This window comes from Peromyscus eremicus, chromosome 7 (assembly GCF_949786415.1).
Source record: "Peromyscus eremicus chromosome 7, PerEre_H2_v1, whole genome shotgun sequence".
In the NCBI taxonomy this organism is placed as follows: domain Eukaryota; kingdom Metazoa; phylum Chordata; class Mammalia; order Rodentia; family Cricetidae; genus Peromyscus; species Peromyscus eremicus.
In genome coordinates, this window is record NC_081422.1 from 45,157,002 (window position 1) to 45,183,890 (window position 26,889).

The window sequence follows — 26,889 nt, forward strand, 5'->3', positions numbered from 1 at the left end:
CGGCTCTGCCGTCAGCCGCGCCCTACGGTCGCGCAGTGTCGTAAAAGCGGTTCCTTGGACGGGCAGCCGGAACGCACGGCGTCCGCGCCTCTCTGCGGGGAACCGGTCTGGGCCACCCGGAAAGGACCCCGGCCGCAACTCAGGGTCCGCGGGGACCGAGGCGCTTGGAGGCAGTCGCGGGCAGCGCACGTTGGGAAAGGATCAGGGGTGTGGGTGGCCCGAGGAGAGGTGTCGCAGAGGATGGGACGCACGGCCCGCTCTAAGGGACGGGAGTGTCGGACCGGCTGAAGCCTGCGCTGGGGGAGGCGGTGCCAAAGGGAACACCCTACTTTGCTTTCAGAAAAAGCTGGGGAACGAGCCTGGGCTGACAATAATCCAAAGCTTTAGGTCAGTGGTTGCGGTCTGGAAACGAACCGCCCAAAGTTGGAGGAAGAAAGGCCCGCGAGTGACCTCTGGGGTTCGGGGGTCGTCCCTTGGCTGCAGACCCCACCCCTTGCAGCCTGTCTTAGGTTGAAAAGATTTCAGGTCCCTAACCCCCTCGAAATGGAAGCAACAGGGCAGCCAAGAGGAAGGTACATTTTCACATTTCGCGTTTGTCTCAGAGGACTAATTATGTTCGCTATATAAAAATACTTGTTTGCGAAAACGGTTATATTACTCCCAAATTACCACCGTATCCTCTTAAATAACGAAAAGATTTAAGAAGCACAGCGGACATGGAGGCGCACTTAAGTTCCAGGCCAGCCTGGTCTATGTAGCAAGTTCCAGACTAGCTTGGGCTACATACTGAGACCCTGTCTTTAAAAAAAAGAAATTAAGATACAATTTTGCAAAATGCATTGTCCGGTCATTCTGCAGTTGTGTGAACTCAATAGAAAAAGGTTTCTTAAACTGTGAAGTAACGAGGTGAGGATCAAAATAAAGAAAAAAAATGGCAACAGTGAAAAGTTTCCGACACAGCTACCCAAACCTAGGTTGTTTCTCGCTACTGTTGCCAACTCTGCAAGTCACCGGCTCTGAGAACACCGGCACTTTGCACTGCCATGACCTCGGGGTCACTCACGGCCAGCCAACACTGCTTGAAACACTTTGGCACAGATTCATCATGTATGGTATGATTCGCACCGGTTTTACTGTACGGTTTTCTGCTCTTACGTGAACATAATGGTTTAATTACAGAAAACAAAGACATTCTCGCACATTCTTTAGCGTGTAAAAATTATTGTAGTGTATCTCTGGATTGGATGCGTAGACTATTTGAATTTTAAACTTCCTGTAGCTGGTTTGAGTTTGAGATTAGGACAGAATTTCCAGTAATTTCTGGCATGTCCTTAAATACAGGTTTTATGTTGTATGTTTTTAATTTTTTTATTACATTTATTTTCTGTGTGTGTGTGTGCCAGTGCACTTAACCTCTGAGCCATCTCTCCAGCTCCGCACTGAGCTATCTTGCCAGCTCATGTGCTACATATTTATACGAAGCAACATTCTCAGTATTGACAATCATAAATCAAAATATTAATCCACTCTGAAAAATGTTGATACTCTGTATTGCAGTATCATATATTCAGCCAAGATTTAACTCTTCTTCTCTTGCACATCACCTTTCATTGCAGCACAGTTCACACACAATCCCTCATTTATAGGACTAAAAACTCTGTGTCCATCCTAAAGGAATGGCTAACTAAAATGTGGTATATACACAGTGTAACTTTTTCAGTCACAGATCATGGAGTTTTGTCATTCACAACATGGATGCAACTTGATGAAGCAAATTAACTCAGTCTCGGAAAGGTAAATGTTGTATATTTTCTCTCATTTGTGAACCTAGACTTTATATGCAAAATCATATACATATGGGTGAGACAGCCAGTGGGGTAAAGGTGCTTGCCACTAAACTTGGTGGTTTAAGTTCTATCCCTGGAATGAACATAGTCAAAGAGAACAGACTCTCAAAAACTGTCCTCTGACCACCTTCAAATGTGTGCCCTGGACACACACACACACACACACACACACACACACACACACACACACTAAATGAATGTAGTATGGTGAGAAATAATATTTAGGTGATGGGACTTTAAAATGGTTTCACTTATCCTTTAAAAACTTCATACACATACATGATGTGTTTTATAAATTTAATTCTGTATGTCAAAACAAAGAACATGTAATTATATAGAAATTTGGTTTCACCTTTAATGACTGGTGAAACTGCCGAAGAATTGTTTTTAAATAAATTTATTATTTAATAAATGTTTCGTTTGTAACTTTATATACCTCGATACCTGGGGATCATGTGAAAATTCCTCACAGGAGTAGGAAACACAAGCAGAAGAAATTCAAGACGCCCTGTCGTAGAAATGATTACATCCACTCGAACAGTGGTGGCTGCAGTGCCACTGAGCAACACAAACATTTGGTGACTAACCTTGGGGGGTGGGGGGTGGGGGTGGGGGGGTGTCACCTTTGTATGCTGTACAGGTCATTAACAAACCATCATTATGTGGCCCATAACTTTATTTTACAGCAATACCAATCTGCTAGGCAGTTCAGAAATCTATTGTTTTGTTTCTCATTGCCTTCTGAGTTAGTATAGTAATATCAGTTCCACGTGCATGACTTTTGAGTTATTATTGACTAACGATTTTATGTGCAACATTTATTAAATAAACATCCATTGTATGGCCATACAGTTAGAAAGCCTCATCATTTCTGAGCTGAAGGTGAATTGGATTAGGAAGAAGCATGTGCTGTATATACACTGTTTCCTCATTGTACAGATGGTCTGAGAACACCAAGAATGCAGGAAGAAATTGGGAAAAAAAGCCAAACTGATAAACAGCATGGTGGTGCATGACTGTTCTGGTGCCGTGTGGCCAGCCTGGGATACCTACATAGACTCTACCTTAAAAAAAAAATGTTTTTTTTTGTTTGTTTATTTTTAAAAATCCTAGCCCTTGAGACACAGAGGCAGGTGGATCTCTGTGATTTCCAGGCCAGACTGACTAGTCTACATAGCAAGCTCCAGGCCAGCCAAGTCTACATAGTCAACAAAGTTGAAAGTATGTAATCAGAAGCGAAGTGAAAAAAGCAATCAGAGGTAAAGATCGAAACATATCAAACATTTAAATCAATAACATTAGTGATAAATGAAGCCTGCTTGAATTTGGGGGAGGCAGCCTTTAAATTGATTTGTGAACTCTGATTCTTTTAATCATTAATTTCTGGGCTGGGGTGGTAGTCCATGCCTGTAGTCCTAGCTACTCCAGAGGCTGAAGGAAAATGATTAATCATCTGAATCTATCAGTTTGGATAACATAGTGAGATGCTGTCTCAAAATAGAAAGATAGATAAATATGTATTTCTGGCTGGAGTCCTGAGTGGCTCAGTGGGAGAAAGCATGCTTAGCCTGCACAGGGACCAGGATCCAGTCTTCTGAAACTAACACTTCTGAACTAATTAGGGTTCACACTGCTTTTGAAGATTAATATTATCATAGAGTTTATGCTTTCAGGTTCTCCTGTGTCTGTACATTTACATATGATTGCAAAATAGGTGCAAAATTAGCTAATCATTTTTTATAATAATCTATCTTGTACTTACGTTAGAAATACCAACAGTAAAATATCTCTAGCAATAAAACAATCCTTATCTCCACCCTCCTGATAATGAGTAAACATGCTACCAGGGAGATCACTTGAGGAAATTTACCTTCACTAAATGTAAATGGCTTTACTGTCTGACCTCAGTTAAGAGACGTAAATGAAAATGATGAAGTGGATTTAGTTTGTAAACTCCATTTTATTCGTAGTGTGTGTATGTGGTTTTGACTTATTCACAATTCTGGTACATACAGGCAGTTAAAACTGCTACCACTTCGATGATCAGAAAGCTCTGGCATAACAAAGTTTTTGTGAAGACACTGTAAAACAGAACACACAGTAGTAATCTCTGAAAGCAGTGGTTACAAACGTCCATGTTTCTAAGAAAATAGAACTTTATATATATATGTAGTTTAAGCAAGCTATTCCTCTTAACAAGTTCAACAAAAAAGAGTGTGCAGTCACGATGCTTATGAGTAAAAGTGAAAATTTCAATTATAACCAGAATGCTTTTCAGTAATCGAGTACTCTTGAATTGGATGTAAAACATAAAGATCTTTTTCCATTTACATCCCAGACAAAAGACCTGAAAAGTTGGTAAGGAGCATTGCTGTTGCCAAATGTATTTAACCCACACTTCCATTTCTTTCTTCCTTTTAATCCAAACACAGATCTCATTATGTAGCCCAGGCTGACATCAACCTGGTAATCCTCCTGCCTTAGCCTCCCAAATGCTGGAATTACAGGCATGTATCTATCACCAGGTGGAAGTTTTAGCTACAAACTGTAAAGTGTTCCAACCCAGATGATTTAGGGACTTGAGCAAGAAGAGGGTACTCTTCAGTTTTTAAATAACTAAATTAGCACTTATGAGGTCTTTTTTAAGATTTATTTTTGTTTTTAATTGTGTGTATACAGGTGTGTGTGTGTGTGTGTGTGTGTGTGTGTGTGTGTGTAGGTACATTTCTGCACATGAGTATATTTGTTTTGGGTTTTTGTTGTTTTCAAGACAGGGTCTCACTATGTAGTCCTGGCTGTCCTGGAACTGACTCTATAGTCCAGGGTGGCCTCAAACTCAGAGATCCAGAGATCCACCTGCCTCAGCCTCCCCAGTGCAATGGCAGGATGGACCAGCTCACACCAATACCATTAGGGAACAATATATTTAATCCACAAGTTCTGTTAGAGCAGTAGTTCTCAACCTTCCTAATGCTGTGACCCTTTAATAACTTCCTTATGTTGTTGTGACTCCCAAACATAAAATTATTTTCCTTGCTACTTCATAACTGTAATTTTGCTACTGTCATGAATCTTAATGTAAATCTCTGTTTTCTGATGGTCTTAGGCGACCCCATGTGAAAGGGTCATTCAACCCCCAAAGGGGTCATGACCCACAGATTGAGAACCACTGCCCTGGAGCATAGCCAAACAGGAGATTATTCAAAACAGAAGGAACTCATGCTTGCTCCTGCTCTCCAGCGTTATGGACTGGAATGAGGATCCCTGGCCCAGAATGTACAGGAATTAATAAATACATCTTCCAGTGAAGATGCTTGGCCATTTTGCCCATGGTACATGAGATTAGTGAACTACATTGTCCCCTACATTCAACCTCTGCTTTTTATGTAGGCACTAAGACCATGTGGCTCCTTTTCCAAAAAGAGATAAAAATAAAACACAATATAGAGGACTTCGAAGCTTTTTCTCTGATTTAATTTTTGCTGAAAAGTTAATTCCACATAATGTTAAGACTGTTTGCTGAAAGAAAATGGACAAGGGATATCTGGTTTAAGAGACAGACATTCAAAGTAAGTTGTCCTTGGACTACAGTAACGAAGTTTAGCCTGGTCACCTTCATGCTGTCAAATAGCAAACATTAAAATTCATGCAACAGAGAAATTGGTGACTTACGGACTTTTATCCCTCCAGTCATCTTGAGAAAAAATTGGAAATAATACTGTTTTCTTCTGTTGGCGTTCACAATGAGTTGTTCTTGCCTATGGCTGACTTTCCTGAACTTTCCTAGTTATAGCTGATGAAAAATTGTTCTTCAATAGAAGACCAGGGTAGTGTGCATGAAAGACTTTCTTTTTGAAAGGTCCTTGATCTCATGTCTTTTAGAAGAGCAATCAACTAGATTAAAAAAAAAAAAAAAAACCCAAACCCTCCAGCACTAAAACAGCAGGGAGAACTGGACAGGAATCGACTGCCATTAGTATACTCGTAACAAAATAAAGCTTGTTCTGAAACCACAAGAGGCGGTAAGAAGAGACTGTAGAAAAGCTATTGGGCACTCTAGAAAATGGGCAGGGTACAGGGAATGTGAGAATACACAGAAGTCACACGAGTTATAAAAATAGACATGGTTCTCAGGCAAAAGCAAATGAGCACCAAACAATTCTCAAACATGAACTATTTTTAAAAGACATGTCTATATAAAACAATAAGATGTTATCTCAGTGTTCCCAAGAGTAGTCTGTTCAAATGGCTGAAAATGAGTGACAAACAGAGACAGGCAGATCCCAGGACTGACGGACCCATCTGTCCCACTCTTCTGTTTGGCAGTGTACAGGGGTGGTTGCAGACAGCTTTGAGGGACTTCTATAAATAGATAATCATGGCTGATGGGTGGATGGTGCTAGGTGTGTGAATGAGAAAACCCAAGTTATTGAGTAACCTCTGGAAACTGAACTCTTTAGCGTCTAAACTGGACGGTGTTGCAATGTGAAATGACTCTTGACCTTGATTCAACCCTGCCACTCACAACTCATGCTCCATGCCCCATGGGTTCCATTGTGCCCTAAAGGAACAGCCCAGACTAAGCATGTAACAGAAAACAACTCCAGCCTTGAAAAACAGAAAACTCCAGACCAGTAAATCATGCTGGTGCTCAAATCACAAACACAAATTAATGGTCTGTCTCCTTGCAAATGCAAAGGAGATGCTGTGCGTTTGTCACAGAGAAGTGGTAGCAGCACCTTTCCGTACCCTCCTGGATGCTCCAGGAGCCTCTCGCTTCTAATTCTTTTCAAGCACAAAGTTCATCTGTGTGGAGAAAAAGAAATGGCTCTGAAGTTAAAGAGTCCCCAGGGAAAACCGGCAGTTTGTGGGGAAAAAAAAATGCCCCAATGGGCGAGGGACAAGCTGCAGAAGAGTCAGAACCAGAAGAGGCGGTCCAAGGTCTTCATTATGGTTTTGGCATAGTTTAGCACACTATGGGCAACCCTCTCCCCACCCAATCAACAAGTCAGCATCATCCACGTCCAAGGTCAACAGATGCAAGTGGGCTTTCATCTTTGGTACCACTTGAGTTACTCCTGGGCTGCAACGTCTGCAGAGAAGCAGAAAAGTCGGTACCTTTGCCTTGTCTGTGAGCACAGATGCTGGGACTCTGATGCTGCAACCATTGAGGCCAATGGAATGAACACTGTACCATAAAGGAGAGATGCATCCACTTCCGGGTTCCAGATAATAGCAGCCAGGCCCCTACAAGAGAGGGATCATCCACCCCTGGTGGTTAAGGCCTTCGGTTTGGTGTCCTCAGAGTAGAATAAAACACTGTTCCCACGGACAAGGAGCTCCAGATGGACCCATGGTCTGTGTTTGGACAGAGACTTTAAGTACTAGATATGCCCGGCACACCAACAGGACTGGCCCATAACCATCATACTTGAAGAAGCTTCTTTTTGGCAGCAGGAATTAGAAACTTCTCAGCGTACTCTGGTGTTAGTCGTCTTTCCTGAGAGAAGCAGCCAGGGAGTGTCCAGGGTCCGGTTAATTCTCTCTATGGTCTTCTTCCACCCAGGCCACAATTTTCCCTTCCCATCCAGGGATGGCATCATCATCATGGAAAACCTAGATTAAAAAAAAAAAAAAAAGCCACTATGGAAAAATACAGCCTGGAATGTGGTGCATGCCTGTAACTGGAGTGCCCAGCAGGCTGAGGCAGGAGAGTAGCTATGAGTTCCAGGCCAGGCTGGGTCATAGTGTGATACCCTGCCTCAGCAGAACAGAAACTACAGAGTGAAGTAACAGAGTCACTTAAACAACACTACTGGTGAAAAGGAGAGCTAAGGGCTGGTGAGGTGGCTCAGTGGATAAAGACATTGTCACAGAGCCGAATGACCCAAATTCAATGACAGGACCCACAGGGTGGGAAAAAGAATCAACTCCTGACTCCACAAGTTCTCTCTGACTTAGAGAACAAACACACACAAATATTCTTTAAGATTTACTTTCAATTACATGTATGAATGTGTGTAGTTATATGCATGTGTGTGTAGGTATGTGCATATGCGTACAGATGTCTGTGAAGCCAAAAGTATTGGGTACCCTGGAGCTAGAGTTACAGGAGGTTGTAAGCCACTTGATACGAGTGCTGGGAATCCAACCTGGGTCTTCTATAAGAGTATGCACACTCGTGGCTGATATGTAAAATTAAATTAATTATGAAATAAAAATATTTTTTAAAAAAGAGTATGCACTCTTGTTTTGTTTTGTTTTGTTTTTGTTTTTTTGAGACAGGGTTTCTCTGTGTAGTTTTGGTGCTTGTCCTGGATCTTGCTCAGTAGATCAGGCTGGCCTTGAACTCACAGAGATCTGCCTGGCTCTGCCTCCCAAGTGCTGGGATTAAAGGCGTGCACCACCACTGTCTGGCCAAGAGTATGCACTCTTAACACTGAGCCATCTTTCCAGCCCCACACAAAATTTTTAATATAATAAAAAAAATCTAAAAAATAAGACATTAAACACTAAGGATAAGAAAGTATAAAAGAATTACTTAATTAGGCTATGTCTTTGGTTCTATCCTTTGAAACTATATATATATGTGTGTGTGTATACATATATATGTTTGTGATATATGATACACATATATTATACATATATCATATAACACACACATATACATATATGTTCTAATTTTGGGAGATAAAAACACTAACACTATTTCATTCATGGATATTTATAAGAATAGTAAATTATAATCCACAAAGTACTTTGGCCTTCCTAGGAGAAAGCAATAGCGTATGTGTTTAAAGAACAAGAAAGGAGACCATTTTGGTACCAGGCATATATAAAGAAGACTTGGGGCTGGAGCAGTTAAGAGCACTGGGGACCCCCCAGTTCAATTCCTAGCACCCACATAGTGACTCACAACCACTTGTGACTCTAGTTCTAGGGAATCTGACACCATCTTCTGGCCTATTTGGGCACCAGGCAGAAATGTGGTGCACACACATACATGCAAGTAAAACAAATATACACATTAAAAATAAATGTTAAAAGATTTCAATTTTTTTCTATACTATAATCACAATGAAGGCATTTTTGATAATACATCAGAACCCAGAAATTTCTTGTCCAAAGAAGGTTATATTTGGAAAATGGATGATGAGGAGAAGCATAGGCTGAGAAAATATCAAGGGTTAGTGTCTTAGTCAGAGTTTCTACTGCTGTGAAGAGACACCAAGACCACAGCAACTCTTATAAAGGAAAACATTGAATTGGAGTGCTGTATTTACAGTTTTAGAGGTTTATTAGACCATTATCATTATGGTGGAGAGCATGGCAGCGTGCAGGCAGACACAGTGCTGGCTACATCTTGATCAGAAACAAACAGGAAGTGGCTGTAACACTGAACAAAGCTTAAGCAAAAGAGACCTCAAAGCCCACCCCAGAGTGACACACTTCCTTCGACAAGGCCACACCTCCCAATAGAGCCACTCCCAATGAGGTTTTTTTGTTTGTTTGTTTGTTTTTGTTTTGGTTTTTGTTTTTGTTTTGGTTTTGGTTTTGGTTTTCGAGACAGGGTTTCTCTGTGTAGTTTTGGTGCCTTTCCTGGATCTCGCTCTGTAGACCAGGCTGGCCTCAAACTCACAAATATCTGCCTGCCTCTGCCTCCCGAGTGCTGAGATTAAAGATGTGTGCCACCACTGCCCGGAGAGCCTATTTTTTGACAGCTGCTGAGAGACATGGGATTGTAAGAGGAACTGTTGAATTAAACCAAGCCTGGAGAGTTTAGGAATGCCTTAACTTTAAAATGGAAGTCAGAAAATGTATTGCTTTGGAGAAGAGGTTATGCTTTTGTTTTCACAGAAAACAAAAGGCTATAATTTCATTCAAGGTTGATAGAGATCAGATTTGATCAGGGGAGACCCCCCTAAAAATCCTGGCTACAGACATAAAAAAAAAAAAAAAAACCTAGAAAAATTACAAGACAGATGACATATATTTTACCTGCTCAAACATAAGACAAAAAAATCATCCATACTTAGGCTAACATAGATATGTATGTTACCTTTGAAAGTTTGTGTGTTTTCAGAGCAAGGGAACCAGACACCAATGAAAATGGGTGGCCCAGGTGATCTAGCCTTTCAGAGTGTCTCTGTTGCAATTTCCTCAGAGTTCTACATCTAAAACAGTTTCAAGGCTGCTGACTGAGATGGTCCAGCCTCACAGACTATTCTAGCCAGGACTGCAGATAAGCCTTATGCTTTCCCATTGCACAGACACTGGACAACAAATGTTACTGCTAGCTCTCCCAGGACTTGACCATTATCCTAATTTTCTCAGGGTCCCCAAAGATGCCATCACCACCAGACAACAGGAAACAGTCTAGAGAACATGATACCTACATTCCCAAGAGGTAGGGTGGGTGGTTTTTGGTCATTTAATAGGTTATGAATGTTTCTCATGGTTTTGAAGGGTTGGTTTTAAATTGTTATTGGTCATGGTCAGGAAAAAAGCAGAACAAAGGAGATTAGATTCAGGGATCTATTTCTGAAGGCAAAAAGGGGGAAATGTGGTAGAATAATCTTTTTGTACACTGTAAAGATGTACATCAGTAAAGATGTGACTTTGCCAAGGTGTCTTCTGACTGGTTTGATAAAGAACTAAATGGCCAATAGCTTTGACAAGAAGAGGTTAAGTGGGACTTCTAGGCAGAGGGAGGAAAAGAGGAGATAAATCGAGGCATGGAAGGAATGTCAGAGGACACAGAGAAAAACAGGAAGTACAAGATAAAAGAGAGGTTTAAAAGCCACAAAACAAAATGTAGATGAATAAAAATGGGTTAATTTAAGTTATAAGAACTAGTGGGACAAGCCTAAGGTATAGGCTGGACTTTCATAATTAATAACAAGTTTCCATTTTGTTTTTTTGTGAGTTGTCAGTCCAAAAAAAAAAAAATCTGCCTACCTGTGGTGGCAGAAGTTGTTACAATTTGTGAGAATTTGGAACCCAGTGTGTCATCTTTGGCCATGGAGCTATACTGAGGCCAAGCATTTTCAGTAAGACAGCATCTTTTGAGTCCGAGAAAGGAATTGCGTCCAAGGAGAAAAGGAGGAAGGGGCAAGGAAAGGAGAATGCGGGCAGCTCCTCCGGGGAGATGAGGAGGTTCCAGGGAGGAGCTGAGGAGCCACGAGGGAGCAGAGGGATAAGTGTCCTGGTAACACGAGTTTCAATCCAAGGTCCCCAAGTGGACTGAGAGCCATGTCAGAGGAGAGGTGTCCCTTTCCACATGATGTGAGAGGAAGCTTCCTGACACACCAGTGCGGCTTTTGTAGTAAAAGGAAACAAATCCCGGAACTCCATAGCGACACTTACCCAGAAGAAGGGGAGAGACAAGTGGTTAGAGCAGGTAGATGAGAAAACAGCTGGAGATGTGCAAGTGTCTTAGCAGGTAGAACTGCCCACGTGGTAGAGCCCTGAAGGGTATTGCAGGGAGGATCCCCACATGGTGGGCAGCCCAAAGATTGTAGCAGGGATATGCCTACGTGGTGGGCAGTGCAAAAAGGAAGAGAAGACACTTACTGAGTAGAGGAGGAGAGATGGATGGTTAGTTAAGATGGAGGGAAGAAGCGGTGGAAGAGACAGACTCTAGAATCAGATTTGGTGGGTGACAAATGATCCATATGTACCTTAGGAGAGTCAGAGCAGCAGCTTGGTTCAGAGTGGCTGAAAGGTCCTTGGAGAGGGAACTCATTAAGCCACTCATTCAGTTTCAGCACCAGATGAAGAAAGAATGAATGAATGAAAGAAAGAAGGAAGGAAGGAAGGAAGGAAGGAAGGAAGGAAGGAAGGAAAGAGAGAGAAAAGGACATGACTGCTCCTAGGTATGGTGGAGGATTAAGTTTATTTTATATGTGTGGGAGAGCATAGTCAGAGGCAGGGACATCTGGGAGAGTCCAGAGTGGACAGGACCAGACTGAACTGTAGGAGAAGAGGAGGGGAAGGGAGAGGGGAGAGAGGGGAACCAGGTGCAGCAGCCAGGAGGACAAAGGTCCAAAAGGGGTGGGTAACCAAAATGTCCGGATTAGGGAAGAGCCTCTAGGGGAAGGGCAGTCCAGGCCCTGGGCTGGAGAGTTCAGGGTAGAGGGCAGGGTATGCAAGCCACACCCTGTAACAGGTAGGGACTGAAGGATGCTGGGAGAACCTGGTGGCCAGGTCCAGCTTTGACATGTTAAATAGGTACCTGGGCTGATTTTCAGGGTTTGAAACTTAAGAGCAAGAAGTTTTCTAAGGGCTGGTGAGGCAGCTCAACAGATAAGGACACTTGTCATCAAGTCCCACACCCTGAGTTTAACCCCCTGAACTCACATGGTAGAAGGAGAGATCAATTCCTGCAGGTGTCTTCTGACCTCTACAAGTGCACTTGTAACCATCCACTCTCACACACAGTAAGTAAATATAAAGGACAGTGAAGTTTCATGACAACTGGATACAGATAGATAATGTTGCTTATGGTCTTGGATTTTGTGTGCATGGGACAGTAAATGCAAGTCCCTGCCCCTTGTCTTAGGGTTTTTACTTAACCTAACAGTATTCTTTCTTTTTTATTTTTTTATTTATTTTTTTTTTTGTTTGTTTTTCGAGACAGGGTTTCTCTGTGTAGCTTTGCGCCTTTCCTGGAACTCACTTGGTAGCCCAGGTTGGCCTCGAACTCACAGAGATCCGCCTGGCTCTGCCTCCCGAGTGCTGGGATTAAAGGCGTGCGCCACCACCGCCCGGCTTCTTTCTTTTTTAAAGTAAAAATTCTATCAAAGTGTTTAGTAAAAAGTGATCAGTTCTTGGAGTTAGAGAGATGGCTCAGTGATTAAGAGCACTGGCTACTCTTTCAGAAGACCCAGGTTTGATTCTCAGCACCTACATGGCAGCTCACCATTGTCTATAAGTCCAGTTCCAAGGGATCTAACACTGTCTGGCCTCCCTGGGCACTTATATGTGGTCCACAGGCATACATGCAAACAAAACACCCATGCACAAAAAATAAAATACAATGTTCAGTCCTCTAACTAACAAAGCTGTCAGCATCATGGGCCATTCTATGGAATTTAAAGCAATTGGTCCATGGACTGAACCTCTCATAATTCCTGGGCTTCTTCAGGGGAACTGTGGTGGTTTGAATAGGAATGGCCCCTATAGACTCATATGTTTGAATGCTTAGTCATCAGGGAGTGGCACTCCTTGGAAGGGATTAGGAAGTGTGGCCTTGTTGGAGTAGGTATGGCATTGTTGGAGGAAGTGTGTCACTGGGGGTGGGCTTTGAGGTTTCAAGAGTCCAAGCCAGGCCCAGTGTCTCTCCCTCCCTGCTGCCTGCAGATCTGGATGTAGAACTCTCAGCTACTTCTCCAGCAGCATGCTTCCTGCCATGATGATAACGGACTAAACCTCTGAACTGTAAGCAAACCCCAATTAAATATTTTCTTTATGAGTTGCCGTGGTCATGGTGTCTCTTCACAGCAAGAGAGCAAAAGAGCTAATTCAGGAGTGACAAGTAATACTCCCCCAACTGCTCGTGGATCCTTTACCTCTTCTTTGACGGTGCCAAACTCAGGATCCAGTGCTTTGAAGTGGTACCGGTGATTCCCTTCTCGATCAATAGCTGCTTTAAAATCCTTCAGTGTCACCTCCCCCAACCTGTAACAAAAGAAGAGTGTACCAAAATAGCTTGTTAATCAATAGGCTGGAAAGATAATGTGTTAGCTTTAAACCCAGGCTTCTGCCAAAGTCAACAGGCAGAGATAGCATGGCTTTAATACTAGGTCACCACGGCTCCTGATGACCAATATCACTAAAATACCAGAGGTTGGGCAACCAGTCACCACTAGGAATGAGCATGGCATTATACATCAGGTGATCAGAGAACTGGAATTCATTGCTTTTGCTGTTTTTAATCTGAAAATAAGGTATTTAAAAATAAAATTTGTGAAATAACCATAAATACACCTAAGTTTTCTCTGTTTCTCCCATGAGATAACAGTCCAGTTATACTTAGGCTGATAAAATTAAATTCAGCAGGTGGGGTTTTGTTTGGTTTTGTTTTGATGGGGTCTCACTCTGTAGCCCAAACTTGCCTTGACTTGGCTATGTAACCTAAGGTGACTTCAGATTCACAGCCCTGGTTTAGGCCTCCCGGGTGCTAAGATTACAGGTATGTGCCACCCAGCTCAAGGATCGGCAATTCCTCCGTGTTTAGAAAGCTTGCTTCTACCCAGTCCAGTCCAAATGAGCAGACTCCAAGAGAGGAGGACCTCAGAGCCTCTCGGTAGTTGGTTTTATTGCTTAAGCAGTGCAAGGCAAGCACATTACTACTGAGGTACAGGCCCTGCTCCCTTACAGTGTATTTATTTCACTGGGAGGAAGCATATTGAACTGAGTTTCTGGAACATTTTCCACATAAATTCTTCCAGGCACGAGTTGCCATCGTCACACAGTAATATGACTAAGAGGTCATGGCTACCAGAAGGAGCTGTTTTGAACACTTAAAAGAACAAGCTTTTCCAAACTCGGAGTATATTTGTATAGCTATCAGGACAAGAAGTACTGTTCCTGTGAGGCCAGCTGTGGTGGCACATACCATTAGTGTAGGGAGGCAGAGGCAGGTGGATCTCTGTGAGTTCAAGACCAGACTAGACTAATCTACACAGTGAGTGCAGGCCGGCCAGAGCTGCAAAAGGAGACATCATCTCAACAAACTAAAACAAAACAACACATGACTATTCATTCCTGTGCCTCGAAGTAGATCCTGCTTGTCCTCTATAATGCCACTGGTTGCCGGGTATGGTGGCACACACCTTTAATCCCAGCACTCAGGAGGCAGAGGCAGGAGGATCTCTATCATCTGGAGGCCAGCCTGGTATACATAGAGATTTCCAGGCCAGCCAGGGCTACATAGTAATATTTTGTCTCAAAAAAACCAAAAACCAAACCAAACCAAATCAAAACCTGCCAAGCCAGAACTAGAACCTCTAGGTCCTAGGCTCTTCCTGCCGCATAAGCTGCTCATCTGGCAGTAACTCATTCTTTCTTTCTTTCTTTCTTTCTTCCTTCCTTCCTTCCTTCCTTCCTTCCTTTCTTTCTTTCCTTCCTTCTTTCTCCTCTCTCTGTCTCTCTGTCTCTGTCTCTCTCTCTGTGTCTCTGTCTCTGTGTCTCTGTGTCTCTGTCTCTGTCTCTCTCTGTCTCTCTCTCTGTATCTCTCTCTCTCTCTCTCTCTCTCTCTCTCTCTCTCTCTCTCTCTGTCTCTCTCTCGTTGTTTTTCTTACAGTGAAATAATGACTTGAGCACCTCACCTCTTTGGTATATTAACCATGAAGGGCGTGAGTGACCGGTCAGTGAAGTAGAGCACTTTGGTGCAGGTGCTGCTGACGGACGGAGAACTCTGGGAGTGAGGCAACGCTGCAATCAGAGACTCTGGTTAGAACCTTCGATTTGATCCAAACTATTCGTTTACTCAAAACGTCTCAGGAGGCTGAAGCTGCCGGAGGTCACAGCTCCTCCATCAGCCTCGCCAAGCACTGTGTCCACAGAGCATGGCTTATGATCACCACGAGGACAGGAGATGCCTTGGGCATGGACATCATCCTGGGAACCTCATTCCCCATGCATTCCAGGGATTTCTGGCAGAGGAATATCTGCTCCGACAGCGCTGTTGCTCAAGATCAAGAGGTCAGAATACTGCCTGGCCAGATTTCAGGGGACTCAGAGTAGACACCCGGCACGACCTACAAACTGCCTACATTCAGATTTTGGAATAAGAATACCCACGTAATTTGTGTGTGGGGGGTGGGGGGGTGGGGAGAACAATGGAAGAAAACCCAGAGATAGAGTACTTCAATCTACAAAGTACAAGACCTTCCACATGGACTGGCTCTGTCCTGTGTTTTTTTATATTTTTTTTCTTTTAGACAGAGTCTCACTATGTAGCTCTGTCTGGCCTAGAACTCATGATATAGACCAAACTGGCCTTGAACTCACAGAGATCTACCTGCCTGCCTCTGCCTCCAGAGTGCCTGGGTTAAAAATGTAGGCCACCACACCTAGCCTCCTGTGTGATTTTTTTTTTTTTGAAATTGTATTACATTTGTTTCAGTGTAGGTGTGTGTGGAGATCAAAGGACAACTTTTAGGAGTCAGTTCTCTCCCTCCACAACATGAGACCGAGGATTACACTCAGATGGCCAGGCTTGGCAGTGAGTGCCTTCACCCACTGGAGTCAGTTCTCTCCCTCCACAACATGAGACCGAGGATTACACTCAGATGGCCAGGCTTGGCAGTGAGTGCCTTCACCCACTGAGCCAGCTCGCCAGACCCTAAAAATATGTCTTTTGGGGGAAAAAAAAAACCTAAAATATTCTACTACATGATATAGATGATTCTGGTAACATCCATCCAGTTACCAAACAGGATCTGTACTAATAACTAATGGTGGAAACAATCAGAACAAACAAATCAAACATATGTATATTTCCACTATGCTTCTGGCACTAAACAGGATCTGTACTAATAATCAATATGATAAAACAATCAGAACAAACAAATAAAACACATATAATTCCACTATGCTTCTGAACTAAACAGGATCTGTACTAATAATATGGTAAAACAATCAGAACAAACAAATCAAACACATAAATAATTCCACTGTGCTTCTGGAACTTGGTGCATTGTCAACCTCCACCTTCTAAAACACAACTTAGAGTCAACAGCTGTCAGAGAGAAAGGAAGAGGAGGAGGAGGAGGAAGAGGAAGCAGGAAGAATTCTAGGAAAAAATATGCATGCCAAACTCCAAACACCTTCATAAGAAAGGAATTTTGGACTTTGCTATTTTTATTATTACTTTGCCAAACAGACTTTGTTATTAAGCCTCTCCATTTATATGAAGATATATGTAAATTTTGAATGTACAAAAACGTTAAAATCCAATTAAGTACCAGGAAATATATGTTAAAAATAAGAGTTGAGGGACTGGAGAGTTGGCTCAGTGGTTAAGAGCACTTGGCTGCTCTTGCAGAGGACCCAGGTTCCCATAACCCACATGGTTACTCATACTCTTATTCCTATTCCAGGGGTTCTGATGCCCTCTTCTGGCCTCCAGAGGCACTGCACCCATATGGTATGCATAGATGCAGGCAAACAAAATACAGAGCAGGGCATGGTGGTGTGCACCTTTAATTCCAGCACTTGGGAGGCAGAGACCGGCAGACCTCTGTGAGTTCAAGACAGCCAGGGCTACATAGTGAGTCCCTGTCTCAAGCAACAACAAAAATGGCACCATAAGATTAAAGACCAATTAAAACAGAATAAAAGTGAGTTTTGATCCATGCCTCATGCTATATAGGAAAAAAATAATTCTAAATAAATAATAAGCCTAAACTTAAAAGCTAAATATTGCTGGGCTCGGTAGCATATACATTTAATCCCAGCAGGCAGTGGCAGGTGCATTTCTCTGAGTTTGAGGCCTGGTTTATATAGCAAGTTTTAGGACAGCCAGGGCTACATAGTGAGACCCTGTCTTAAAACAAACAAACAAAAAACCTTCATGTCATTCTCTCCATTTTAAGCAGGTTAAACTGCTTTCTTCTGTGTCATGGAGACTATGGAGTGGAGCAGCCATGTCTTGTAATCCTTCTAGTACCTTCCTTAAGCTTCTAGATCCCTAGCATGTCCCAGTCCCAAAGCAGAGGCTGGCAAAGAACTCAATTCCTAAATTTTGCTATAAAAATTCCTTTAGAACCTTCTAACTTGCTAATCTCAGTGACCCCTGGAAAGTCTTCAGATGGCAGGACTGTCCTTTGTCCTGCCAGTTGCTGCTGGACAAGGACTTGATCAGCGGCTGGAGAGATGGCTCAGTGGTAAAAGCACTTTACTGCTCTTGCAGAGGACATGGGTTTGGTTCCCAGAACCCACATGGCAGCTGACAACTGCCTATAACTCCAGTTCCAGGAAATGCATGCCTCTTCTGACCTCCATCGGCAAAAAGCATAAATATGGTATACAGACATACATGTAGGCAAAACACCTGCACACATTAACAAACAAAAGACCTGGCCAAATGTTAGGCGCCTATTTTTTTTTTTTTTCTCTTGTAGACAGGGTCACATGCAGTCCAGGCTGGCCTCCAACTTGCTGTATAGTCAAAGAAGACCTTGAAGGTCTGAATCTCCTGTCTCTACCTCTCCAGGCCTGGGATTACAGGCATGCACCACCTCATCCAGTTTATGCAATGGTAGGGAATCAAACCCATGGCCTTAGGCATGCTAGGCAAGCATTCGACCAAATGAGCCACATCCTCAGCCCAGTTTTTTGTTTCACTCCAAAGTTATATTTTCCCACCAAACTAGGTATCTTCCAGTTACTATTATGCTGGCCACAATCTACCCAGGCTAGCGTCAGAATCATCATCCTCCTGCCTCAGCTTCCTGAGTGGCATTATGGGTGTGTGTGGCAACAGGTTTAGCTATTCAAAAACTGTTTCGGTCCTATTCTTCTTCTTCTCCTCCAGTGATTCCTACTGCACACATCTTAGTCTGATGTCTCATCTACTCTGCTTGAGTTGTGCTTCTTTTCTGTCCCATATTACTTTTCTCTTTATGTTTAAGTTTTGCTAATTTCTATCACCATATTTTTAAGTTTGTGGACTCCTTATGTGGCTGTGTTGAGTCTACTGAGGCCTATGTTGGAGACCGTCTTCATATTTATCAGTATTTTTATTTTTAACCTCTCTATTTTATTCCTTATCATTTCTGTCTCGTGTTGGGGCAATCTTTTTGTACACTGTGTGAAGATGTGTCTCTGTCCTCCCTCACCTGCCTATGGCACCTTTGATTGGTTTAATAAAGATCTAAACGGTCAATAGCTAGGCAAGAGAAGATAGGCGGGACTTCCAGGGAAAGAATCTGAGGTAAGGGAAATTCGCCAGCCAGACACAGAGGAAGTTGGATGTATTATGGTACTGAGGAGAGGTAACATAAGCTACCTGGAAGAATGTTGATTAATATAAACAGGTTAATTTAAGTTTTAAGAGCTAGTTGGGAACAAGCCTAAGATAAGGCCAAACTTTCACACTTAAGAAATCTCTGTGTCATTATTTGGGAGCTGGTGGTCCAAAGAGACCTGCTACATTTGGTATCCAATGTGTAGGCACATATATCCAAGCATAGGGCTGGAAAAAGCTGAGAAAAGTTCTAGATGAGGAGCCAGATGTAGCTTCCAGGCCCGATGCTCACAGCATACAGAGGTGGGGCTTCTTTTAGAGGCCCTGTTATGCAGCCAAGCACTACTCCCATTGGCAACCAAGCAATACTCCCAGTGGGAGAATAGGTAGAAATGCCTGCAGGCCCAGCAACATTCCAGGGCAGACAGGTGCGGCTCCTGGCCAGTGCCCACAGGCATGAGGCTCAGCTCTCACAGAAGGGCAAGCAGCAGTTGCAGCCCAGAACCAGTGAGGTAGCATGATGGACGGACCCTAGGGGGACAGAGCCAGAGGCAGGCTGCAGAAGGAGCCTACAGGTGCACACAGGTGGCTTGCCCTTTTAAGGCTCGGCTCACACGGTCAGAGAAGGCTGCAGGTACATAGAAAGCCAGGTTCAGACCAAGAAAACCTCTGAACAGGTACAGTATGCTTAAAAATGTTCTTGGGTGCTAAAGAAAAGAAAATGGATATATACAGACATAGAACAAAATACTTTAAAAATAATAAAGTCTATGAAGAGAAATTAAATGAATATAAAAAGAATAAGCCACATAAGGATGGGAAATATCATAACACAGAGCATTTGGACCCTATACAGTGCTTTATTAACTTTAAATTTTAAATGCTAATAAACAAAAAACAACAGCTACTAAAAGACATTGGATTATGAAAAAATGCTGAATTAAACCAGCATATTTTAAGGATGTCTTAACTTCAGAATGGAAGTCAAGAAATGTGTTGTGTTGAGGGAGAGGTTATGCCTGTGTTTCCAAAGGAAACAAAGAGGTATGGATTCCTTCAAAATTAATAAAGATCAGATTCGGCCTGGGGAGGCCTCCTGAAAATCTTGGCTGCAGACGTGAAGGAAGAAACCTAGAAAAACTACAAGACAGGTGACATGTATGCTGATCCCTCTACATGGAAACAGCTCTGATTAGATGAGACATGATAACTCTTGTTGGCTACAGAGTCCTCATGACAGTTTAGTTATGCAGTTCAAACAGACTTATAAAGTTGACAGATAACCTTTTAGCTGCTCAAACATAGAACAGAAAATCATCTTTAGCTGATTTGTGCACACTGTACATTCCATACTTGTGTTAATGTAGATATGTATGTTCCCTTTAAAAGTTTGTATGTTTTCAGAACAAAAGGACCAGACACCAATAAAGACAAGACAAATAGCTCAGGTGAGCCAGCCTCACAGAATTCCCCCATGGTCATTTCTCAAAATCTGCAGCCAGGACAACTTCAAAGTGGTTAGCTAAGATGGTCCAGCCTCACAGACTATTCCAGCCAGGACTTCAGATGAGCTCTGCACTTTCCCATCACACAGAGACTGGACAACAAATGATACAGTTAGCTTTCCCAGGACTTGACCATTATCCTAATTTTCTCAGGGTCCCCTAAAGATGCTGTTTTCCCCAGACAGCAGGAAGCAATTTAAAGAACATAATACCCACATTATTGAGAAGGGGGATGGGTGGGTTTTGGTTGTTAGATGGGTTATGGATGTTTGTTGTGATTTAGGGAGTTGATTGCAAGTTGGTTTTTTTTTTTGGTTTTTTTTTTTTTTTTTTGGTTTTTCGAGACAGGGTTTCTCTGTGTAGCTTTGCGCCTTTCCTGGAACTCACTCTGTAGCCCAGGCTGGCCTCGAACTCACAGAGATCCGCCTGGCTCTGCCTCCCGAGTGCTGGGATTAAAGGCATGCACCACCACCGCCCGGCTTTGATTGCAAGTTGTTATTGGATATGGTCAGGGAGGAAACTAAGCAAAGGAGGTTAGATTAAGGGATCTCTCTCTCTCTCTCGCTCTCTCGCTCTCTCTCTCTCTCTCTCTCTCTCTTTCTATCTTCTGTCTGTCTGTCTGTCTGTCTTTCTCTTTCTTTCCTTTATTCTTCTTTTCCTCCTATCTAGTGTTGGGGGGAAAAGGGGATGAGAAATGAAAAGAAAGAAAAGGGAGATACAGGAATGACAGGACAAAAAGGTAGATTATTGAATCTACTTTTAAACTAAAAAGCAACTACTATTTGAATATTTTATATTGGTATGGATTTTTGTATATTGATACAAATTTGAGGTTATTTTGTTACAACATACTGTATATAAGTTTCTACTCTTGTTTAAGGTATTGTATCTATGTAACTCATTTTAAAGTGTAATGTAAAGTTCAAATCCTTGAAAGCTACTATTACAAATTGTTTAGGATAATTAGGATAATCAAACTTGTAGTAAGGGTTTAGATATAAACAGAAACAAGCTTTATTTAGCATCATGTATATGTTTTCAAGGTTAAACAGATATATTTTAGACAGATGGGTGGTCTTCAAACACTTCAGAGATCTACAGAATATGGTATTTAAGATGTTTTAATAACATAAGGCTTTTCATGAGAGTAAGACGCATCTGCTTCTGGCAGCACCAATCTACTTCAAAGAAGATGATGGATATCCAAGAACCTCCATATAGAATTTGCTTTAAATGTGGCAAAAGTTAGCCACTAGGCAAGAAACTGCCCTTACCTTGACTGCTCTTAGTATACTGTCCAACTTGGAAAAGCAGGACACAAAGAAAGTTGACTGCCAAATTTTGCCAAGACAGGGTAGGACAGTCCTTCAAAATTCATGTTTCACAGAAAAGTCTATGAGATATTCTGGGCCTGTAGGCCAAAGATGGATGCCCCAGTGTTACAAAGAAACCTTGGATGACTGTCCAGGCAGCCAGATGTCTCTGTCATTTCTATAGTTTTGAAAGTTGCTTGCTCAGCATTTTCTGTTTACTCAGGCAATATTTTATCCTTATCAGGTCTCTGATGGGGTTGAAGACTTGATAGGGTCTTACAGTTTTCCTTGTGACCAAATTCAGAAAAGTAACTCACAAAAGAGAGTTAAAAGTTTATAAAGAGAGTGTAAAGTTTATAAAGGTTGAGAGACATAAAAGCTTAAGTTGTTTAGCTAAGAAAATATTTTAAGGTTATAAAAAGGTATTTTTAGGTTGGTAATACAAGTTATGATAGAAAGCGATTTAGGTACAAAACTCACCAAGATAGGATAGATAATAGAGTACTTTCTAAAAAAGTTGCCAAATACAAATGGACTGGACATTGTGAATGTAATTCTTACCTGATAATTGTTCTTATTATATGTAGTTTATTGATGTTAGAGAAAGAGTCTTTTATTGGACTAAAAGGGGGAGATGCTGGGATCAATGTTTTGTACACTGTGTGAAGACGTGTCTCTGTCCTTCTTCACCTGCCTATGGAACCTTCTGATTGGTTTATTAAAGAGCTAAATGTCCAAAAGCTAGGCAGGAAGGGATAGCTGGGATTTCCAGGGAGAGATAAGAACTCTGGGAAAGAATCTGAGGTGAGAGAGATTCACCAGCCAGACAATGAGGAAGTCGGACTTTGGCAGAATGTAGAATAATATAAACAGGTTAAGCTTTAAGAGCTAGTTGAGGACAGGCTTAGCCTAAGGCCAAGCTTTCATGATTAATAAAAAGTCTCTGTGTCATTATTTGGGAGCTGGGGGTCTAAAGAAAGACCTGCTATTGTCTCATTACTAAAATCCCTCATTGGCATATTTTTATCACAACACTGAACATATTAATCTGTTATTTATAATTCCTGACCTCATGGTTCCAACATCCTTGTGACACTTGGGTTTGGCTCTGTTGACTGATCTGGTTCTTAGCAGTGGCTTTTCCCCTTTCCTTTTGGGAATGTCTATTAATTAAAAAAAAAATTTTTTTTGCATTTTTTTTGTGTGTGTGTGCTGTGGATGATTGATTGATAAATAAAACACTGATTGGCCAGTAGCCAGGCAGGAAGTATAGGTGGGACAAAGAGAGAGGAGAAGTCTGGGACGTGGAAGGCTGAGGCAGAGAGTTGCTGCCAGACGCCTTGATGAGGAGCAGGATGTAAAGTACTGGTAAGTTATGAGCCACATGGCAAGGTATAGATTAATAGAAATGGGTTAATTTAAGATAGAAGAAATAGATAACAAGAAGCCTGCCACAGCCATACAGTTTATAAGTAATATAAGCGTCTGAGTGATTATTTTATAAGTGGGCTGTGGGACTGCGGGGAGGGAGGGGGTGGTGGCAGTGGCTTGACGGGACCCAGAGAGAAACTCTCCAGCTACATGTGTGTGGGATGGGAGCATGGTACACACACATGGTGAAGTCAGTTCTCTCCTACTACGTGGGCCTCATTGTTTTGTTTTTGTTTGTTTGCTTTTTCTACACAGGGTTTCTCTGTGTGTCCCCGGCTCTCCTGGAACTCGCTCTGTGGACCAGGCTGGCCTTGAACTCAGAGACCTGCTTTCTCTGCCTCCTGAGTGCTAAGATTAAAGATGTTTGCTACAACTGCCCGGCTGGTCCTCATAATGTTTTATGAACATCAGACATCCTGTGTGAAAGCAATAGATAATCCCAGTACTCAGGAGACCGAGGCAGGAAGACCATAAGTTTGACCACAGTGTGAGTCTACCTCAGAAAGAGGTGGCAGGAAGGCTGAAAACATCCCTGGAAATGGTGTACTGTGTCCTCTGCCAGCACAGGAGCAGTGACAGCCAAAGGAATTGAGACAGCAACCTAGCTGAGGTTATCTTAGAACACACCCATCTTCATGTTCCTCCAGATTTCTATTAAGGGGTAGAGCTGGCTTCTTGGAGGGTTCTTCCTCATGGCGTAGATGAGGGAGACTTCTGTCACCCTGCCCCACACCCTGTTACTCAGTCTGCCTCTGCCCCAGGAACAGGCAATCTCTAAAGATCTGAGCCTACAAGTGTCCTGCCCCTACTTCATGATGGAGGACTGTGTACTCTCCTCTCCCCAATAGGTCTTCACCTTTGCCTGGTGCTGAGGCAGGATGGGGAGGGTTTGTCTCTCCCCAGGAGTCTTTTGCTCCACAGTGATCGATGGTCCAGATAGGGCCTTGTGTTTTGCAGTGGAAATGCTCCTGTCCTCTGGGCCAGTACCAACAGGGGAGCTTTTCTTTTGACTCTGTCCCCACAAACAGATATTTTCATGCACAGAATAGAAATCCATGGAAAAGTGTCTGAGTGTTGTAAACTCTTATACTCTTATGCCCTCGACACCTGGGGTTCTCTGCTTAGCCGTTAGCAATGGAGGGAAATCTTAGCAACATTCTTTGTATCTGTGGCACAATGGCCCTTCCTGGCTTTTCCACACACAAGTTGGTGCTAGCATCCTTTCCTCCCCAGAGCCACGTGCTTGTGTTCTAGGCTGGCTGATTTCCCTATGACCTCATCTCTCAGATGGGTTCACAATTTGTGATTTCTTAGATTATCCAACATTCTCTTGCTATTAATGCAGAAGGTTCTAGCCAGCTTTCTATACTCTAGGCAGAAGTCAGAATTATACTGTTTCAAGAAGTTTTCATTTTAAGAATTGAGACAGGGGGTTTGGGATCTGGCTCAGTGGTAGAGTGCTTGCCTAGCAAGCACAAGGCCCTGGGTTTGATCCTCAGCTCCAAAAAAAAAAAAAAAAAAAAAAAAAGAATTGAGACAGAATTCATATGAGATAAAATTCATCATTTTAAAGTGTGCAATTCAGTGACAGTACATCCACAGTACTGTGCAAACATACTATCTGGCCCCGGACACTGTCAACACCCCTGAAAGAAACCTGAACTGAAAAAACAGCCTTGGTGGGTGAAGGTGCTTTCTCAAGCCTGGTGCCTAGAGTTCCATCCCCAGGACTCACAAGGTGAAAGGAAAGAAATGACTCCCATAAGCTGTCCTGTGCCCTCCACACATGCACTGTGGTACATGTGTGCCTACATACTCATACAGTATAAATATAAAACACTTATTTTTTTTGTAAAAAGTAGTCATTTACTATTTCCCCTTCCTTTTTTATCCTGGCGTGTGTCTGACCCAACCTTCTTTCTCTCTAATAATTTGCTTGTTCAGGACATTTCATATAAATGTACAAATGTAATATATGTCCTTTTTAAAAAATATTTTTTCACTTTGTGGTGCGCACGTGTGTGTGCGCGCGCGCATGCGTGCAAGCCAGAGGTCAACGACAGACGTCTTCCTCAGTCACTTTCCGCCTGACTTTTTGAGACAGGGTCTCTCAGTGAACCTGGAGCTCACAGATTGGGTGAGACTAATTGGCCAGAAAGTGCCAGTGACCGCCTGTCTCTGCCTCCTCAGCACTAAGACGGCAGGCGTGCGTTATCATACCCAGCTTCTTACACACGTGCTGGGGATTTGAGCTCAGGCCCTCACACTTGTGGGGCAGGAACTTGGGCAAGTGAACTGTCCTTCGGGGTCTGGCATCTTGTACTTAGCATACTGTGTTTTCAGAGTTCATTGACATTCTATCGTATACCAGTACTTTATGCCTTTCTGAATATCATCACTTCTCAGTTGACAGACATTTGTGTTGGTTTTTTGGTTTCGAACATTTGTTTTCAATTCTTTGGGGTATATACCTCAAATGGTTACATCATTTTAAAATCTCAAAGCAACACAGAAGAGTTCCATTTCTTCCACATCTTTTGTTAACACTTGTTACTTTCCATTTTTTTAAAGCTGCACATGCTTTTGATGTCATATCTAGAAATCCATTGCCATGTCCAAAAGTATATTTCTCCTTCTCTAGAAGTTGTATAGATCTATCTTTTACATAATATGGTAACAGGTCGGGATCCCATGTTGTAGGATATCCACTCGTCCCAGGTCAAATGATGACATATATGGGTTTATAAATGAACTCTCACTTTTATTCCACTAACTTTACTGAAATAAGGGGCAGGAGAGATAGCTTAGCACTTAAAAGCACATACAAGTTCAGTTCCCAGGACCCAAGCAGCTCACAACCCTCTGTAATCCCAGCTTCAGGGGATCTGAAGCTCTCTTCTAGCCTCTGCAGGCACCTGCATATATATGTAGTATACACACACGCACACACACACACACACACACACACACACACACACACACATAAACAAAATAAATCTTAACACTGAAATAATTGTTGTTTTTCTTCATGAGTCAATGGCAGGACAGGAACTGGCTGGGATGGAAAAGAAAAAGGTACAGCCAGAGCGGAACGAAAGTTCTTGACCAGCTACCAGTGCCTCACGTATCTTGTGTGCCCCCATCTTTTGCCAGTGATTTACTAGGTGAAGTTTCATTTAATGCTCAAATCTTTCAAGATTATCTCCATTCGATAACACAGAAAGTCAGACCAAGTGCCACCGATTAGCATTCTTGTCTGCAGCCATACGCTGTGGATTGGCAGCCCCCAGACTGCACTACAGAGATGTCTGATTTTATAGTCTCTATTTTTCCTACTCAGTTTGCATTCAACGTGAGGAATGAATTCCAAGTGCCTTTGAACTGACGAAGAGGAGCATCTCATTGGCATGCAAATACATACCCTTGAAGCTCAGAAAAGCACTGGGATTAGAATAAAACTGTCTAAGTAATCCACATACAAGAATGCTTGAAGCCACATGGAATGGAAAGCTATCTCTAAAGAGACTGTGAGACAGTCTGGGACAAGGCCTCAAATGGCATCGCAGGGCATCAACATCCAAGGGTGAGGTAGAGAAGGAGTTCAGAGAATCTAAGGAAAACTGATGACTCTAGCTCAGCAGACTGCACTGAAAAGCAGCAGCAAGTCCGTCTTGTTCCCGTCCACACCTGCACGGTCTGACTTTAGCGGTACTACAGGGGTCCTCAATGTGCCGGCATCGGGACATCACTGCTCAGCACCGGAACTGACGGTGGAGAATGTTTCCATCAGACCGTTTGAGAATATTAAATGCTAAAGA

General features: G+C 42.6%; 1 protein-coding gene across 2 annotated transcripts in view; it reads right to left on the reverse strand.

Annotated features, from left to right (window-relative positions):
• Positions 1-3,787: 3,787 nt before the first annotated feature.
• Dixdc1 (DIX domain containing 1) overlaps positions 3,788-26,889 on the reverse strand; it is an 81,144-nt gene continuing 58,042 nt past the window's right edge. For both annotated transcript variants that reach the window (XM_059267841.1, XM_059267840.1), the window contains 3 exons: positions 15,179-15,284; positions 13,418-13,526; positions 3,788-7,463 (listed from right to left, as the gene is read on the reverse strand). In XM_059267841.1, the coding sequence (XP_059123824.1) occupies positions 7,383-7,463; positions 13,418-13,526; positions 15,179-15,284 (296 nt within the window). In that variant the 3' untranslated portion in view covers positions 3,788-7,382. The remainder of the gene's footprint in view (positions 7,464-13,417; positions 13,527-15,178; positions 15,285-26,889) is intronic.